We start from the raw sequence: 19,701 nt of genomic DNA on the forward strand, positions 1-19,701 counted from the left end.
TTTTTATATTCCGGTCTTTGCCGGCCCACCCCTGCTTCCAAGTGCACGACTAAAAGACAACGGAAACCCCAAAACCAGCAGGGCCCGACGTTCACATCGATTACATACTGGAAGATGAAGACAGGCGGCTCTCGGAGCTCATGAGCCCATACAACACGTGCGCAGGGCATTCCACCATCTTCTCCTTCCCTATCCGCACATCTCCGACGGGCACTTCCCACCTCTCTGGACGACGGTCTCCACCTCAGTTCTCTCTCCGCCTTCGGCAAGTATCAGTCCCGGCCACGCAGAAGTTGTTCATTCTCCTGACTTGGTTACTAGCTGGATCTCAGCGCTCCTGACTAATCTGGACAGCTTCTCCCATCGCTAACCGTACCCTCTCCGCACACCACAACAGTCCTTTAGCGCTCAGTGCTCCCTGCCGTCCCGCCGAGCCCACCCTCAACCCCTCTTCTCGCTCGTCCGGGTTTCTTACCCTCATCTTGTGAGCACGCCTCATTTCCAGGTGATCGATGTCATTACAAAAGTTTACCTTCCTGAATGCTCGGTGGTTTTAAATCGAGCGCAGGCTCACCTCTGGAGAGGCTTCAAGTGTGAGAACAGCGTTCTTGTGCGTTACTGTCTGTCTTTACAGACTTCCAGTGAATTTATTTCAGGGAAAGCATGTAAATAGACACACAAATGGCCAGCAGTAGAGCAGCAATTAAGTTTTTTTACCACAGAATTGCACTTTGGTTCCGGTAAGCATGAGGAATATATGCTTAGAAGTTGGTAATCCTTTACATTTAGAGAAAACCAGGGATGTCCCGGTTCTAACTGGCTCCCGTTTTAATTCCATCCAAAGAGCCAAGAGGCGGTTCTCCTCCCAGGGTTGATCACTGCTACCCCGGCCGCTCTCACTGCCTACTCCTCCTCCAACCTCCTGTCCCCAGGCCACGCTCAGAGACCACCGCGGGTGCTCTGTGCCACATGCCTCCCTGCCTTTATCCTCCCCCAGCAACACCCGCGATGGAAGGAAAACCTTTGTGAAACAGCTGCTTTAGGGACACTGCTACAGTACCTATTTTTTGAACCGCGTTTCTGAGCGGAGCTCGTGAAGCGTAGGTCCGCTGGATCTCTCCCGGAGCAACAGCTGCTTTCCAGAGTTGTTACCACCTCATTCTCCTTCATCTTTTGCCACACTTGTTTCACCGTCCACTTTCGATACCAGCCGACTGTCCTCTCTGTCGCTCCACTCCAGTCGTAAAAACAGAGCATCTTGTCTTCTGCAAAGCACCATTCCTTCCGTCCGACAATTCAAGAAGAAACTTGGAGGAGGCAGATTCAAGAAAATCTTTTATATACAGACTTATATACCGTTTCTCCACCTCCCGGTTCTCCCAGCCCATGGGTCAGAAATAAAGCAATATATCCTTTCCTTCATTAGACACTAGAACAAATATCATCCTTTGGAATGTTTTCACTTCAGTGTATTTTTCTTTTTCAAAGCAAGCAACAATAACCATTACCAAGCTGCAGAAGAGTTACATGGTTTTGGACGGCAGCCTTTCCCACAGCGTTTCACTGAGGATTGTTTTATTTACCTGGGATAGAGAATCGCTCCAGTTCCACTCCCTCTCTAGTACAATTTCACTTGTTGCATTCAGAGCCGGTCCTCAGACTTTCTTCTCTATAAATGCGGTGTGTTGGCCCTGAAGATAGCTCACTATCTTTTCCTCTATTTCCATGCCTTGCGCTATTTCCTCGTCAGAAAGAGATAACGGAGTCTGTGAGTCTTTGGTTACAATAATTACAGAGGTTCTCCGTGATTCCAGGATATTTGCTACCACCACCTGGTGACGATATTTCTCCAGCGCCTGCCGTGATTTATCGATTAAGATCAAGGGATCTGTCTCCAGTTTAAAGGAAATAACAAATGCCTCCGGGGCCCATTCTTTGACGAGAGGAGACAGCATTTTTGGCACCATCTTCATTGTGATCTACATCGGGGAAAGAGAGCAGAGAAAAGTTTCAGTGAAAACATTACGATGCAATTTTAGTAAGAGATGGGGGGCAGGGGAATTCCAGCTTCAGTTCACGTTGTATTTACACTGGGAAGTCTTCCAAGGCAGTATTGGGTCAGATCTCACCAAACAAGGTTAAAATGTCACTGGCACGCACTGTAACATTAAACTAAATTATCAGTCTGGTATTAACAATAAGCAGGGTGTTCTTAAGCAATGAAGCAGGCCCACAGCAACTGCGTAAATATTTTGTTATTTAAGAGCTAAAACCCACTCCGGTAACATAAACATAAGCAGAGGAAGATTAAAAAAAAAAGAATTACAACTGCAGAAGCCTGAGTTTTCAGCTCTCCAAAATCCAGGCAGCTTGTCAAATCTTATCCCTTCTATCAGCCTCTTTAGGGCACACGAAGCATAAATATGCCAAGGCACGGGGGAAATGTAGGAGGCTTTTGTCCTCCAGCTTCTTAACCTCTGGGTCTGCCACTGGGAATCGGGTAGGGTCTCCTTTTTCCTACGCTAAGGATAAAGAATTAAGCCCAGCAACCTGTTAAAAGTTAATTAAATTAAACAAATTTGCCATATACAGAGCCCTAGATCCATCTGCTCCCACAGCTGAAAGGAACCTGGGCACCAGAGACACGCGCTACGCATTCGGGCTGTTGTCAGCGTTAAGAAGGCAACACAAGTGCTGCAGCAGCAGCTATTCTTCAGCTGAGACCCACCATCTGCTCGTCTCCGTGCTGGAAGCGCAGACAGCTTCCAAGGAATATTTCCATGGGATTCTGCTCCCGTGGAAGTTCACCCTCCTATTCGCAGTGAAAACTCGTGCTTTTTCGGCCAGCGAGCCGTCGCTCTGCAACCTTCCCCGGGACTTATTCAGAGCCAGTCCCCAGGCAGCCGTGACCCTGGCAGGACGCTGGGACAGCCAGGGTGCTGGCAGGGGAGGAGGGGGTGGCGGAGGGGGGCCAGGCCCTGCGGAGCCTCACCTGGAGGGGCCCCTCCGAGGACTGGATCTTGTGCTCGGGCATCTCCGAGGCGGGGATGTAGAAATCGGACACGGCGGCTGCTAGGTAAAACATGACGCTGGAGCCTGCGGGAAATACAACTGCAGTCACCCGCCCGCAGTCTGGCGCCCATCTGCCGGCACCCACCGCTGCCGGCACCCACCACTCACGGCACCCACCGCTGCCGGCACCCACCGCTCACGGCACCCACCGAGCAGCCTGGCCCTCTCCCCCCAGGGACCACCGGGATGGACCAGAGCCGGTTGGGCTGCCAATCCCCCCCACCACCACCCAGGGACCCCCTCAGAGACCCCCCCCACCCCCCCGCCAGCACTGTCCAGAGCCGGGCAGCGCTGACCCCCCCCCCGGGGTCCCCTCAGACAGACTGTCACCCCCCGGGGCCACCTCGTCCCCTCACGCCAGAGCCCTACAGCCGCCGGGGAACCCCCCCCAGGCCCGGGCTCCCCCCGGGGCCGCCCCCCTCCCCGTACCGAAGGGCGCCAGGGCGCGGGCGGCGGCTCGCAGCAGCGCCAGGTACTCGGCCAGCCCGGTGAACTCGATGGCCAGCAGCGCCCCGGCCTCGGTAGCGCGGCGGTAGTCGCGGAGGGCGGGCAGCAGAGCGGGGAGAGCGGCGAGGTCGGCGGCCACGCCGGGCGGGGGCCCGGGGGCGAGGCGGAGCGCGTCGAGCAGGGCGGGCCCGGGCGGCGGGAGGGCCCTGGCCCAGGGGAAGGCGGAGCGGGCCCGGTGCAGGAAGCAGACGCCGTAGCCGGCCCCCACCAGGCGCTCGGCCGAGGCGGCGCCGCGCCGCCCGCTGCTGAAGTTCTCCAGGAAACGGACGGCGCGCGCCTCCAGCGGCACCTGCGTCCCCCCCGACGTCACCAGCGCCACGCGCCGCCCGCGCGCCGCCTGCCCCGCCGCCCAGGCCCGCACGCGCGCCTCCGCCGCCGCCTCGTCCGCGCCGCCCGCCGCCGCCATGCCCGCCCCTTCCGCCCCGCCCCTTCCGCCGGAAGTGCGCCGCCCGCCCCTTCCGCCGGAAGTGCGCCGCCCGCCCCTTCCGCCGGAAGTGTCGCCTTGGCAACGCGGCCCCCGCGCACGGAGGGGCGCTGGAGGGGCCCCGCCGCTGCGAGCTGTGCGGGGCGGCGGCGCGGCTCCGCTGCGGCCGCTGCCGCCTCACGTACTACTGGTGAGAGCCCCCGCTGGCTGCGGGGGATGGGGGCAGGCCCCGGGCGAGGCCCGGGACGCAGCCTGGGAGGGAGCCCGGGAAGCAGGGAGGAGGCGGAGGGCGCAGGGAGAGGGTGCGGGACGCGGCCCAGGAGGCAGGAGCCGCCCTGGGGCACAGGGGCAGAGCAAGAGGCAGGGACGAGTCCCGGGACGAGGCTCAGGGCACAGGGAGGAGGCCCAGGACGATGTGCAGGAGGCAGGAACGGGCCCAGGACAGGGCAAGATGCAGGGACGAGCCCCAGGACAAAGCTCCAGACACAGGGAGGAGGCCCAGGACGATGTGCAGGAGGCAGGAACAGGCCCAGGACAAGGCTCGGGGCACAGGGAGGAGGCCGAGGGCAAGGCCCAGGAGGCAGGAACAGGCCCAGGACAGGGCAAGGGGCAGGGACGAGCCCCAGGACAAGGCTCCGGACACAGGGAGGAGGCCCAGGACGATGTGCAGGAGGCAGAAGCAGGCCCAGGACAAGGCTCGGGGCACAGGGAGGAGGCCGAGGGCAAGGCCCAGGAGGCAGGAACGGGCCCAGGACAGGGCAAGGGGCAGGGACGAGCCCCAGGACAAGGCTCCGGACACAGGGAGGAGGCCCAGGACGATGTGCAGGAGGCAGAAGCAGGCCCAGGACAAGGCTCAGGGCACAGGGAGGAGGCCCAGGACAGTGTGCAGGAGGCAGAAACAGTCCCAGGACAAGGCTCGGGGCACAGGGAGGAGACCAAGCGCAAGGCCCAGGAGGCAGGAATGGGCCCGGAACAGGGCAAGAGGCAGGGATGAGCCCCAGGACAAGGCTCAGGACACACAGAGAAGGCCCAGGACGATGTGCAGGAGGCAGAAACAGGCCCAGGACAAGGCTCAGGGCACAGGGAGGAGGCCCAGGACGATATGCAGGAGGCAGAAACAGGCCCAGGACAAGGCTCGGGGCACAGGGAGGAGGCCGAGGGCAAGGCCCAGGAGGCAGGAACGGGCCCGGGACAGGGCAAGGGGCAGGGACGAGCCCCAGGATAAGGCTCAGGACACACAGAGAAGGCCCAGGACGATGTACAGGAGGCAGAAACAGGCCCAGGACAAGGCTCGGGGCACAGGGAGGAGGCCCAGGACAGTGTGCAGGAGGCAGGAATGGGCCCAGGACAGGGCAAGAGGCAGGGACGAGCCCCAGGACAAGGCTCCAGACACAAGGAGGAAGCCCAGGACAATGTGCAGGAGGCAGAAGCAGGCCCAGGACAAGGCTCAGGGCACAGGGAGGAGGCCCAGGACAGTGTGCAGGAGGCAGGAACAGGCCCGGGACAGGGCAAGAGGCAGGGACAAGCCCCAGGACAAGGCTCCGGACACAGGGAGGAGGCCCAGGACGATGTGCAGGAGGCAGGAACAGGCCCAGGACAAGGCTCAGGGCACAGGGAGGAGGCCCAGGACAACGTGCAGGAGGCAGAAACAGGCCCAGGACAAGGCTCGGGGCACAGGGAGGAGGCCGAGGGCAAGGCCCAGGAGGCGGGAACGGGACCGGAACAGGGCAAGAGGCAGGGACGAGCCCCAGGACAAGGCTCAGGACACACAGAGAAGGCCCAGGACGATGTGCAGGAGGCAGAAACAGGCCCAGGACAAGGCTCAGGGCACAGGGAGGAGGGTCAGGACAAGGCCCGAGGGGCAGCGCCAGGCCTAGGACACAGGGACAGGTCCCGGGCAAGGGCCGAGCGACAGAGACAATACCTGGGATGCACCCCAGGGTGCAGGGTCAGGGCAAGAGGCAGGGACTAGCGCTGGGATGAGGCTTAGGACACAGGGACAAGCCCTGGGACAAGGCTTAGGACACAGGGATGAAGCCTGGGAGGCAGGGACAAGGCCTGGGACGAAGGTCGGAAGGCAGGGCTGAGGCCCAGGAAGAAGGGACGAGGCCTGGGATGGAGACAGGGAGAAGGCGCAGGATGAAGCTTTAGCAGGCAGGGTAGTGGGAACTGGAGTGGGCATGCTCAGCAATCGCTCAGCTGGAGCATTCCTCCTCGCTTCCAACAGTGCCCACATCAAATAGCGAGCAGTGCAGGGAGCTTTTTGCATGTTTACACAAATATCTTCGCTTGCACAGGGTCCTCAGTGAAGTCACGCGTTATGTATTTCATTGGTTTCACAATGACTTGGGGTTTGTTTGGCTTTGGGGTTTTTTTGTGTACTGTGGTGTTGAAAGCCAGGCATTTGCTCAAACCTAACTGTATCGGGAGTTTTGTGAGTGATTTAAATAAGGTTTTATCATACAGAATCACGTTCGCTTGGCAGGACAGTGCTGTGTTCCCGTTTGGGAATATCAAGGATATATGAGGTACCCTGTGAGCAGACTAAGGGCTGGTGGCTGTTGTGGGTAATTCTTGCGGTGAAAGTCCAGAAGATACAACAGGCAATAATCTTCCCTCACATCATTTCCAAGCAAACAAAAATATCGTTCTTGCCTTATTTTTTTAGCGATGTAGATCATCAAAAAGCTGACTGGGTTAGTATCCACGAGCGAATATGCCAGCTGCTGATTCCAATCCGTACGTCCCTCCCTTTTCTCCTTTCTGAAAAAGAAAGAAAACATGGCACGGAACAGCTGGTGAAGAGGCAGGTATGTACAAGAAAAACGAATACCACTTCAAAGTGCTGCCAGTGAAATTTAGTTAGAGCTCTTCTTCCTATACTTTGATGTACGTAGTGGCGGGAGGGCACCTCGCTGGTTGATCGGCAGTTAGTTGCAGAGCTTTAATTTTTTTTAAACAAAAACTCTATAATAAGGGGAGTGGGAGCATCCCCTCTCCGATTCTATGAGCCTCCTGCCTTTTTTGCAGTCCTTACTGGAAGTCCTGAGCTTCCTCAGACAGCGGCAATCCTGGCTCTCCCTCCTTGCCAGGTAGCTAGTCCATATTCCCGGTTAGTCCGGGATCCAGCTGAGTTTTGCTTCTTACAGGCTGTCCTCATCCTTCGCTGATGAGAGGGATTCCCCTTTCTCCAAGCAGGGGGGCAAAGAAATAAAGTCCCCTCCCTTTGTTTACCTGGCCAGCTTTAAACGCCCTTTCCCACTAAGTACCGTCTTTTATCTCTGCTTTTTGGCCTCGTGGGCGGTGCAGATGTGCAGCTCCTTTCCAGCCCAAGTGGTTTTGAACTTTTTGTTTGTTTGTTTATGGGGTGACAGGATCTGCTTTTCCACAATGTTGATAAAATAAAATAACCCGCCCAAATACATCTGCTACTTAAAATCTTGCCCGTAAAAATAAATTATCCTTCTATCGTTGCATAACTCCTAATCGCAGAATAATAGGACAACAGAACAGCTGAAAGTGAGCTGGTAACAATCAAACGGTACCACTGAGAACACCACCATTAATCTTCTGGATTTTACATCCCGTATTATTTTTAAGGTTGTTTCTGGGCCAGGTGCTTTGGTGACTGGCTCGTAGCTGCGGTCTTTCTTGGGAGCATCCAGAAAGTCTAAAAGGGGTGGAACCTGCCTAGACAAAAGTCCCGCTTCGTGAAAGCTTGCGACAGGCTTTAGGCAGCAGGTTCCTTTCGGCTTTGTAGGAATCAGGCAGTGACAACCCAGTTTGGTTTTGAAAAACCCATCTGTTTGAAAATCAGAGGCAAGATTGTTGACCAAAGTCCAAAGAAGGTGTGTTAGAACAGTACGTCCCAGAAGCGTCAGGAAAAATGCAAAAGCTCCTTTGTTCCAGGTTACGTTTAAGTTGATCTTTTATAAAGTCTGCAAAGAAAAAAAGTTAAAATTGGTCTTACTGGGGGTGGTGGCAGGGTTTTTTTGCACCCTTAACCGCTTAGAGCTTTTCCAAGAAACTTCACCTCCATATTGACCACCGATGTTGAAAGCATCTTGTTATTACATCACTGATTTTATAGCAACTAAAGTTATGCTATACACATTACAAAAGACCACGTAACCGCCAGATCAAGGAAGTACTCCTTGATCAGCTGGATGCTAACCATTTGTTTTTATTAGGTTCCAGGGGAAGAAAGCAGGAAGACGGGGCTGGTGGAGAAGGGAGAGTCACTCCTCTTGATTGGAGCGCACACCTAGGTTAGCAGACGGCAGCTGCAAGCCTGCAGCTTGGGCCGAGGCTCGGAATGACTTCATGGGAAAAGTCATAGAGAGCAGGCGCCGATTTTTTTTTTTTTAAGTAGAGATTTTTATAGGACCTTTAACAACCCTATTGCATTTGTTCTTTGACCTTTGTCTCCAGACTATTTAAATAAAATAGATTCTGGGAACGGTATGTGCTGGGGCACTTTGTCTTCCTCCTCTCCTGAGAAAGGAGTGAAAAAGTGGAAACATCTTGTTGGTTACCTGCGTGCCTTCACAGCAAGACTGCAGCTCCTAGCCCACAAATGAAGTTTGCCTTTACGTACAGCAAGGTATACGGTGGACAGCATTGGGCCTAGACTGGCTGACAAGCGCTGGAAGAGCAGTATGGAGAGGATGAGATTATTTAATGCCCTGTCTTGCTGGCTTCATCACATTCCTATTCACAGAGCTTTAAGAAAGGCCTTTGGAGCTCAGGGAAAAGCTATGTAGTCTCATGACGATCAGAGAAAAAAAACTTCTGCTCAAAGCCTGCCCATAGGTTTATTATTTTTTGAAGATTTCTGACATACTTCACAAACTCCTGCACGGTGTTTGTTTAGAAAACACAGAGCTCGAGCCCCAGTCAGGACACAGGAAAGCTTGTGCAGATCAAAATGCCCTGTGGCTTAAGGGAAGGTGCATGAAGCTGGGAGCCAGGAGGTTATGAGTTTCATACCTCGTCTGTATTCCAAAGCTTTGTTGATAGAAATCTGCTTTTGTCAACATAGCCGGGGGGGTGCCTGCAGACAGTACCTCCAAACTGACAAAGCTCCAAGTTTCTGTTTGTAGAATAGCCTCACCTGCCTGCGTGATGTCAGCTTACCGCAGCCCCTGGGTACGGGAAAAGATCCATGCCTCAGCCAGCTACAGCAGTCCTCCAGCACCGACGCTAGCCCCGCCGACAGCAGGTTTCAACTCAAACTGACTGGAAGCCTGCCTGCCTCTTTACGTCGTCGTTTCTTCAAGCGCGCCATCGTTTTTGGTGCCTGTGAGTGAGTAAATGAATGTGGCACCGAACCTCAAGCGTGTTCCCAACCACCTGAGCCCACCCGGAGCAGAGCTGGGGTCCTCAGCCTCCTCAAACCCCAACTGGGGGAAAACTGCGTGGGGGCATCTTCAGAGAAACCTCCGTAGTTGCAGCACACATGAAAAGAGCCCAAAGCGTGCGGGTCCGGGGGCGTGAGGCTACGTGCAAGATGAAAAACAGCGCAGGGCCAAAGCTAACGATCCCCCCAAGGCTTGTAACTGCGCAGTCTTAAATATTCAGTGCTGCAGGGCTCCCGTTGTCTCCTGCCCTTTTTCTGCTCCTGGGAGCTGTGCAAGAGTCTAACCCTTAGCTTGTCCTCACTGCAGATGTTTTAAGATAGCTTACATCATGGAAAGCGGCGATGATCCTATTGACAAGGAGTGAAAAAAGAATGATGCTGATTTCCAGCACCTCCCCAGATGACAATCTGCTTGATACCCACGCACCGAAGCCAGTGCCAGTAGCGACAGAGAAAGAGTGGCATGAATGGAAAAGGCAGCCTGATAAATAACAGCTTTTATTTCTCCTCGCCCTGAGCATGTGCTGACTTTCTCCTGGGCGCCACGTGCTCCCCCAACACGGCTTGTGTTTGGTGCGTGCCGTTTTCACTCTCTGTATGCTGGTAGCTCAGGGGCTAGAGAGGGGATGACCACTGTGTTTTCTACCTCTTGGCTCTCCTTGCTGTAGCAGGGTGCTATCACTCTGGGGTGTGTTCTCCAAAGCTCTCATTTATCCAGAAAGAATGTCCCTTTATCTCAGCCAGGATCTCCAGGAAACACTGCTCACAGGCTGTCCTTGAGGTTCCCTGTCCCTGAGCTGTTCCTTCACCCATGGCACGACTCTCCCTGCCTCTCTCTAAGCACTTAAAGCTCAGCAACATGCCAAAGCCTGGCCTCCAGAAGCACTGGGATTCGTTTTTTCTGCCCTCTGCTCAGCCACGGCTGTAAAACAGGAGGCAACAAGGAGGTAAAATGGTATTTTCTGCCGGCGCTCACTGCACAGGCCTGCCCGTGCCTCCTAGCAAGAGAAGAGCGAGTGCCTCGCTGACTTAACCGTGGCAGCACTGCTAGGCACACCAGCAACAAGATTTCTTTCCAGGCAGCTTTCCCGCTGCACCACTTGTGTGAAAAGCCGACACAGAAGTGTTGGGAGTTGGCAACAATTATGCTGAAAGCAAAGAGAAATAGATAAATAAGCTCTTTTTCGCTGGCATCCCTCAGCACGTTGCGAGGGCACAACGTCTACAGTTGCCGTAGAGCTCTTGGCAATGCACAGAGCTGGTGAATAGATCGGTTGCTGCAAAGGGTGAAAAGACCAAATGCGGTGTGGACTGCTAGACGCAGCAAAAGGCAGGAAGCAACTATACGTACGGCAAACATTATGGATTCTGACAACAAACAGAAATCCTGCAGAAGCTGCTTGACCACCAAACGCGGCTCGGGTGATGGATAGACAGGAGTGTAAGGCAGTGCGTTAGGACGTTCTGATTTTGACCGCCTTTCCAGACTCCGCGCCCAAAATACCAGGCCCAAAACTGGCCGGGAGAGGGTGGGAGGAAGCTGCAGCACCATGTGAGGAGCTTTCTTCTCGCTCCCAGACCGCGTCTCCTGCAGCTGGAGGCGTGCCATGCTGGCACTAGCTTGGCAAACCATACGCTCCGCTGCCTGCTATGAGTCACCGTTATTACCGTCAGCAAAACCCCGCCATAGCCCCTTTGTCTAATCTTTTCTACGGTCTTGTGATGATCATTTCTGTGCTTCACAGCTTTTATTGCTGCAGCCTTATTAGCCCTTTTTCATAGGCGTAAAGGATTCTTCGTCTCATAAGACACCACATGACTTAAGAGGATGTCCAAAGCTGTTCCTGCTAGAAGTAAGAATGAGAGCCAGGCTCTAATATGACAGCTTTAATTTCCATCCATTAATTACAGACACAAAGAACATTACAATCACTGTTTTACAGTTTGCAAACTTGAAGGTAAAAAGAGACCGTGAGTTTTATTTCTCCTTATCCTTTGCTCGCTCTGTCCCATTACTCTCTTTCCCTGCAGAAATACATCATCGATCTCGCGTACAGCACAGCCCAGGAGTTTGTTTTGGGTGGAAAGCATAAAGAAGCGATACCTGCAGCTTTGCACGCACTGCGTTTCAGTACTGAAGTGTACGGCTCAAATTCTGTGCAATTGGTGCCTGCTTATCTCCTCTTGGCTGAGGCCTCCGCTGGTAAGTATTGTCTAAATAGCAACGTTGGCAAGGGCAAGACCTCCCGTGGGTCAGGTTTCTGGTTTCCTTTTACCATTTATCAGGGAAGGACCAGCTCTGCCTTTCAACGTTGTGCCATGTCTCTACCCTGCCCTGCCTCAAGGGCATTTCAGAGAGATTTGAGAAGTCACACACCCCCCTCCTTTTCTGTGTGGGTCTGGGGAAAAGAATCATTCATCGGTGATGAGAGATCAATGAAAGCAAATGAAATGTTTTCTCCATCTCTGCCGATTCCCACAAAAGAAGCAGTATAAAAATCCATTCTTTACCTCCGTGGCTTCGTGTGACTCTCAAAAGCATTAAATTCCTGAGGGTGGTTGGTTGCGCTCTTATCTCGGGGACCCAGCAAACATTTCTGAGGCCACTGCATCAGTGGAATGCCTCAGTTCATTCACAAAAGCGCGCTCTGCCTGAAGCCCAGCTTTTTCTCATTGACTGTATGCTTTATAAAAAATGTCAAATTAGGACTCTGCCTGTGGAGAACTGCCCTCCTCAGCTGCAGACGTAAAGGACTGAGAAATCACTGTAAATCACTGCCATTACAGGAGTACACACAACGCTCTGCTGGCAGAATTGAGCTGTCTCAAGGATTCTTGTGAATAGTGTGGCAAAAGAAGGGGGAAAAAAAAAAACATCCGATGAGTAATTCTAGTGTGATAATACACGAGTCATTAGTGGCTGCCCGTTGATAACCTGTTTTGAACACGTGTTTCAGAGATATTGAATGCAATACGCAGTTCCTGGCTTCTCTTGTAGCTCTAGACACTCAAGCCTGTCTGTAAATGAGATTTTTGAACACCTGCTTGGCTAAAGGAGCACTCGGGAGAGAAGTGGGGAATCCACAGACTAGATCTCCATATCAGCCTACCGCAAAGGGAGAGCAGGCAGCATTCTCTAAATCTCTAAATAAAAAAAATGCCTTTTATGCTGCTTATTTCTACGTGTCATTTCAGGTGTTGGCCATCTTCCGCAGGCATCTAAGTATCTCTCCCAAGCCCAGTGGATTGTCCTCAGAACTCCAGACTGCAGCGTTGCTGTTCAGTATAAATTACATCGTAGTTTGGGGCTTTTTTGTGCTGCTGAAGGAAACTTTGAACAGGCTTTATATCACCTGGCAAATGATGTAAGCCAACTCAAATACAGAAACGCTTCTATTTTCCTTCCTTCTCTAACACTTCCAGATCGATGTGAAAACCCCAGCGGGCAGATTTGTAATCCTGATTTTAGGTACCGAGAGGTTACACGTCACAAACACCTGAACTGTCTAGATCTAAGACACCTGTGTGTTACCCAAGTTGTGTTTTACCAGTTATCCTCATTCCCTTGAAGTGACATATACGGAATGAAGTAACATATACGGAATTAAGTGACATATACCTTGTCTTTACTGCAGCTGCTTATAAATTTATCTATCAGCTTGGTTACAGTCCTGAGATGAACAGACATGCCTATCCCGAATGGGTATAGTTGCCTTTTATTCACAGATAAGTTACTTTATATTTTGGCTGTCTTTTTCCTCAACGCTTGTCTGTTAGACAGCAGTTCTCTGTCAGCCGTTATTTAACGAGTGCCTTATTTAACTATTTAAATGGCTGGTTCAACAGCATTTTCCCTGATTCAGTCTTTTTAGCCACGAGAGCAGTTTGTCAAATCTGAAGTGGGTATTGCCAGCTGTGTTCCTGAGGATGCTTTGTCTGTCATTTGATCCCCCAAAGGCAGATGAACTCGGCGACATCCTATTTATGTCCCGTGTAGACTAAATTTATCCAGTGCAGAGTGATGCATACCCACTACTGTTGAACTTGATAGTAGCTTTGTGTGGGCGTAAATGATGACATACGGTTGAGGAGAATTAGATCCTTTCTATTATAATATATACAACCCCGTCTTTGCTTAGTCTGTAAACCTTTTGGGAGATTCCCCACTGGGCCATTCGGTTTTTTTTTTTTTAGATACCCTGAATCTGGTGCCTGAAAGGGTGTCAGGTAATAGTTTTTTGCTATTAGCAAGTCGCCGGCCTACGTCAGAGCAGCCCAAGACCTGCCTGAACTTTGGCTGCGTGTCTGAGATCTGCTGAGAGTCACACGCCAGCTCAGAATAGCTGGAATGCACCGCTGCCCTCCCACTCCCCTGGCTTTAGCTGGGGCGTCGGGGGGGAGAAATAGGCGCCGCGGGGAGGACGGGAGAGCTGAAAAGCGGCAGCAGGTTGTGCGTTGGAAGGCGTGAGACGTACGGGTTGCACGGGGAGAGAGGGAGATGGGGAAACCCACCCCATGCTTCAACGGGGTAATACGCTGTGATAAGGTTTCTCTGCCCCAGCGAGCGGGGGATTTGGGGGCGTTGCATTCCTTTGCATAAACCCCAAAATACAGCTTTTTTAGTACCACGCTTTGCAGTCGTGATCGGGTATAACTAACGCTACAGTTACACAGAAAAAAAAAGGAATGCTTGCAATATTATTAATCCGTAGTGAAAAATTTCCCAGGTTTGATATGCACATTAAACTTCTGCTTTTTCTTTTCTAAATATCGATTTCAGATTTACCTTGCTAGTTCTACCTTTGGACTAAAATCTCTTGAGACCTCTGGAGGGTATTTTCACATGGCTAACGTTTTCTTTCGCCAGAACAAAATGGACATAGCAAACTCGCTCTATGCTAAGGTTGGTAAAACCAAAAGTCATCCTCTATATATTTCTCAGGTTTCTTTCTGTGCTCTTTCCGATGTTTTTCCTGTTTCTGACTGCCTTTAATATGGTGGTGACCGTATCAAGCGTCAGCGTTGCCTTTTAGGATAAATCTCAGAAACCCTTTTCATACTTAAATATTTCTCTGAGTTAAAACCAGGACAGATAAATTCTGTACTCGGTAAAAAATTGTTAGGCAAATTGTCTTCAATTTGGGCAGCCAAACCTTGTTAAAAAATAGCTTTGCTACCAAATACCCCGCGCCAGAGCTTAAAGAGAGTCCCACAAGTAGAGAGGGTCGCCAAGGAGTTTCCACGGCCAGGGAAGAGTTGCTGAGCAGCAGCGGAATGCAAACAAGCCACGTCAAATTTACGCTGAGAATCAATGAAAAGTCACGCTGATAAACGATTGTCAGAACGGAGTGATCTAGCAAGAGAAGTAACAATTATCTAATCGCTCTAATAACTGAAAAAATGAGCTTTCGTTTCTTTAGCCTGATTTTCTGTGGAAACGAGGCTTTGGCAGCTGTGCAATCTGCCTCCGTTCCCCTCGCAAACTTCAACCGAATTTGCTTTTGGTTAACGATTTAGTTAGATTTGTTCAAGTTTGGTGAAAATTAATAGTCAGATGGAGAAGTGAGCTTCCAGCTAGGGCCACCGCTGGGAGAAGAGCGGTCAGATCTCTACGTGAAACACCCAGCTTGGCAGCAGCCAGCTCACTAACCAGCAGGCACTCCGGTTATTGTGGTAGGGACGCGCATTGCAGGACACATTGTTTATAGAACAACTAGTTGCTAAATACCATGTATTCACACAAGTGAAATAATTCATTTGCTTCCTGATAGGTAACCGACATCTGGCATGCCTTTCTTGTGAAGTCAGTTCAAGCGCAGGAGCAAATTCTCAAGTCACGACCGGAAATGTCTCCGTTCACCGAGGACAAGGAAGTCAGCGAAGACCATATAAGTAAGCACCGCTATTGCACAGAACCATTTGGAAGACGGGATTTTAAAGAACCCGTACATCCCACGGTTCCTGTTCACGCCATTGGGGTTTGCGTGGCATTTCCGTAGACCAAATTTAATCGGAATCACGGGTGTTTCTGATGTTGATGCTGAGTGGGTTGTGCTGGATGAAACAAATAAGGTCACTTTAGGAATGAGGGTGTTCGAGTGGAGACACACCTTTGCCCTTTTTATTACGTGCTCCTTTTCACAGCGCCCTTGGCAGTGGCTGGAACAATACAAGATTTTGCCTTTCCGGATTCGATTCCACTTCAACATTCTCATTTCTTTGCAGCTCCTTTGTCTCCATTTAATTATTGCAAAGTGACATTTCATCTCGGGCAGGTTTACGACTCGGCCTTCTGAAGCAGCAGGACATGATGGAATAGCGTGTACTGATAATTGGGTGTATTAATCTGGAGAACACTCGGGAGAGAAGCTGGGGAATCTCTCCCTAGGACATAAAGGTGCATAAAGCATTAGGAGATACGCTAGTGTGCGTGGTACTACCCCACGCTCCGCTGAAGTCAGGCTAGGCTCCGGCCATTCTCTTCTTTCTACCATCTACGCTAATAAGAATATTGTCGGAGAAGAGGAACGTTTCCGTACATCCCTTTACCCGGCCGTGTCTCCATCCAGTAGGAACCACACCAAGACGGGGCTACACGATACCATCTTCGGTTATGACAGGAGTATGAAAGTTGCTCTTTTCATGCAGCTGTTATGACTCCACATCCTTACTAAAGGCTAATCAACACAATTACTGACTGGATGAAAAGATATGCGTTAATGGGTGTGTAATTTGCATGGAGCTGGGATACCGCGTTGATGCTTGTAGTAGAAATGCTTTGATGTCTAGAAGAGATAATTGGACAGTTTTGAATATATTATCTTGCATGCTTACATACATCCAACACGGTTATTTCGTTCTCGATGCAGCTGAAGCCCAGCAAGCAGAAGCAATCCGAGTACTGAATGCAGTATTAGGGATCAGAGAACAGGCACCAAAGCAACAACCTGGGGAAACTGCCCGCGTTCTGCATGCTCTTGCCATGCTTTATTACCTGGTCATGGATTTATCTAAGGTAAGTTTTGTCCGGTGAAAGGGTCCCGGAGAGTTGCCTAACTCTGTTTCAGTGCTCACCCCATCCCATGGAGCCAGTTGCCTGCGTTCACCTGGCACCTCCCCTGAGCCCGCAACAGCCTTGCAGCGCTGGATGACCCAGGACAAAGCTGCCTCGGTCGCTCTGCGTGAAGCCAGCTGGCGATCTGCGCTCTGTCAGAGCCCCCTGGAGCTGTTTTGGTCTCTGCCAGGCCGTCCACAGTGGATCCTGTAGTTATCCACGTTTTCTGGGTTCAGCCTTTATCTGGGATATCCTGGCAGAGTAGCTGCCTGTCACAGGCTGTGTTTAGACACCAGATGGGATGTTAAGCAGCGAGCAAGACATGGGCCTCGCACGTGTCTCTCCTTGAGCCAGACTCCCCGTAATTACCGTTCCATGAGCGCGGGTTCACTCTGTTGGACCCCTAATTCAGTTTTGAATTTGCACCCCTGTCTTTTTATGGCTAAAAATTTCAGATGCGCCTGCAAACTTCAGAGCGCCCAATTCTCTCTATTAAAAATCATTGATTTTGAGGAAGTGCTGAGCAGTAACCACCTGGAAATCAGGCCTCTCTCTTGGGGCTAAGCGCTCAAAAGCCCGAGTTTCTTCTGCCTGTGGTTTGGAGGGTGAAAACACGGGTTACTGATGGTTTCTTCGTTGTATCAGAGAAAGCCATAATGATGTGAGTCAATGTTTGGAAGACACAAAGAAACAAATTCAAATTAGAAAAAAGGCACGGCTTTATAATTGTGAGAATGTCCGATCCCCTGGAAGAGCTACCAAGGGACACGAGGGATTTAGTTCAGACTGAGTCAATACAGCTGAGTTTTTCCTGAAATAGCTTTGGGAATGTTCGGATGAGCTGCTGTATTGGACGGGAGGTAATGATCCCCAGCGCGGGGGGCTGGGGTTAGTAATCTCTTCTGTCTGCACCGCTGGATCCTAAATACGCGATCTCTTGGCAGCTTTACTCTCTCCTGTAAAGCAGCTTGTGCAGGTCACCCCCTGCAGCAGGCGGTGAGTGGCTGGAGCCGGGATCTGCTCCGGCGCAGCTATTCCAGTGAGCCTCCGCCGGTGTTTTAACTACCCCTTGAGAAAAGCCACATTCCTGACGGTTACCTTCTCTTTTCTGCTGCGTTCCAGGCTCGTGAGGTGGGGATGAAAGCCTTTGACCTGCTGAAACAACTGCCCCAACAAGAGTCTCTAGAAGCCGTTGGTCATTTGTTAAAATTAATTAACTCCAAGCCTTCCGACGCAAAATAAAGAACTCTTCCTACCAGAGCCAGGCGTTTGGCTAGGTTATCTGTTTAACTAGGCTGCTGAAAACAAAAAGCGTTCCGAGCCGTAGGTGCTCTCTGCTGCTGCCATCTTTCCAGATGTGTCCCTTTCTGTCTCCGGGTGTTTGAAAATGAAAACTTTTTGGTATGTGTTAATTCTCACCTGCTGCTCAACCTCTGTAGCCTGTTACGGAATAACAGCGTGCGGGTGGGAAACCAAAGCACAAGCAACACACGATGCATAAATCGTTATCTAATGATTTATGAATAAGCAAACAGCCTCTTACGTCCTCGCATTGTCTGTCCAGAAGCTAAGACCAGCTGAGAGGTGTTTGTTACCGGTTTCCTCAATTTGCCTTTCAGTTTGATGAGGGAGATGCCGGGGAGGGGCACGGGGAAGGTCTTCGCTGCACACCGGACTTGGGTGCTTGTCATCTGCTCCCCAGGGCCTGGTTGGGCTCGATCAGGTCTTGCACCTCTCTGCAGTGCCCCTCCGTCTCCGAGTCTACGTTCTCTCTTTTTGCAGAGCTTCAGAGGAGTCCCGTAGCTCCGGGCATCAAGGGACTCGTTTGTTCCACTTACGGAAGAGCTCGCGCCCAGGAGGGACCACGAGAACAGCGTGAGGGACTAGACGCAGTCTTGAGGGAAAGGATGAAAAGGCCAGCTGGCTCCAGCCAGAGCTCCCAGCCCGAAGGAGACGTGGTTTCCTCGTGGCTGAGAGCTCGCCAGCACGTAGGCATCCCCTTAACTCCGACGCCAGCCGCAAGAGGGGGAAGTCCCTTGTGTCGCCCTGCGCTTCTGCCCGCCGAGCAGGCGCCCGACCTGCGGCTCTCACGAGCTTCTGCCCTGGAGAGCAGAGAGGAGAGCCGGTAGCGGGGACGCGTGACCTTGGTGCGAGGGTAAAGGGACGTGGGAGAAGGGCTAGAGGAGACCCCGGGAGAGCGAGACGGGACACGGCCTGTGCGGTGAACTGGGTTCGGCCGCCGAAGCATGTGACAGCCTCGCACAGCTGGGAAAGAGGTTAGGGGAAACTTGCCCTGCTGCTAAGGTCTGAATTCAGCTGAGCTTTAAGCCGACGATTAAGTCTCATTTACTTCAGGAGGATTTATGAGTGCATTTAATTGCCTTGCTGAATTGGGATGGAGTCAAGTACGCTTTTTAAATGCTTCGTCAAGCTGGGACCTGAGCAATTAGAAGGGATTGATGCTGCTGGTAAAGGGAAAGCCTCCGCTTCAGCCAATGTGCATTACACCGGGGGGAAATAGCGCTGGTCGGGGTGCACGAGGGGCCCCACGGCAGTCAGGCTTGGGGGACGGGTGGGAGACCGCCGAATACTGCCCCGGGCGACGCTGGTGGACACGTCCACCCTCAGCTGGTCTCTCCACGGCCGGGCCGACCACCTCCGCGGGACGGGGAGGGGGGGACGCTGCGGGGGACTCTGCCGGCTGGCACCATGCCTGGGGGCGCGGAGGATTTGGGTCACCGCGGCCGGGGATTTGGAGCTGCGGGCTGGATCGTGGCAGTAATCCCTCGGGACGCTCCGCAGCCAGGCTGAGCCTGCCTGACATGCCAGGCCAGCGGCTCGGTCTCGCTGCTCCTGGGCTGTTCAACGCCATAAAAGACGGCACGAAAATTATCTTTGCATAGGGCTGAGCACCTCCTGGAGCAGTGACGGGCAAGGGCTGGGAATGGAGACGTTAGTGTGGGCGATGAGAAGAGCCCTGAGCAAATAAAGAACATTTTTGGGAGCTTTGAAAGACTTTACGAGAGCCATTTCCTACAACACGCCGCAACAGCCATTTCCAACGCGTGCACTTAAGGGCAAAGAGACGTTTCAATAAATAGAAAAAAGCCTGAAGTGACCAAGATCAGCGTTTCTTTGCCCAAAAGTGTTCAGACTTGCAGCTCTTGGCACCTTGTCAGTTCAAGGGGAAAGGAAAAAAAAAAAAATCTGCCAAGCAGCAGCAGCAGCAACCTCCTTCCCTGCCCTGCTCGGGTGCTCGCAGCGAGACGAGCGCTGCGGCCCAAA

At 52.2% G+C, this 19,701-nt stretch overlaps 2 protein-coding genes across 2 annotated transcripts; one reads left to right on the forward strand and one right to left on the reverse strand.

Annotated features, from left to right (window-relative positions):
• Nucleotides 1–1,454: 1,454 nt before the first annotated feature.
• PPCS (phosphopantothenoylcysteine synthetase) lies at nt 1,455–3,985 on the reverse strand. The gene is made up of 3 exons (XM_059829821.1): nt 3,502–3,985; nt 2,993–3,096; nt 1,455–1,979 (listed from the first exon to the last, which is right to left on the reverse strand). Exons 1-3 carry the CDS (start codon nt 3,983–3,985, stop codon nt 1,656–1,658), a joined length of 912 nt encoding a protein of 303 aa, XP_059685804.1. The 3' UTR covers nt 1,455–1,655.
• Nucleotides 3,984–17,676, forward strand: ZMYND12 (zinc finger MYND-type containing 12). The gene is made up of 9 exons (XM_059829822.1): nt 3,984–4,019; nt 4,075–4,193; nt 6,672–6,813; nt 11,394–11,565; nt 12,558–12,727; nt 14,143–14,265; nt 15,134–15,254; nt 16,232–16,377; nt 17,539–17,676. Exons 1-9 carry the CDS (start codon nt 3,984–3,986, stop codon nt 17,656–17,658), a joined length of 1,149 nt encoding a protein of 382 aa, XP_059685805.1. The 3' UTR covers nt 17,659–17,676.
• Nucleotides 17,677–19,701: the final 2,025 nt, after the last annotated feature.

Source organism: Gavia stellata, chromosome 27 (assembly GCF_030936135.1).
Source record: "Gavia stellata isolate bGavSte3 chromosome 27, bGavSte3.hap2, whole genome shotgun sequence".
NCBI classification, from domain to species: domain Eukaryota; kingdom Metazoa; phylum Chordata; class Aves; order Gaviiformes; family Gaviidae; genus Gavia; species Gavia stellata.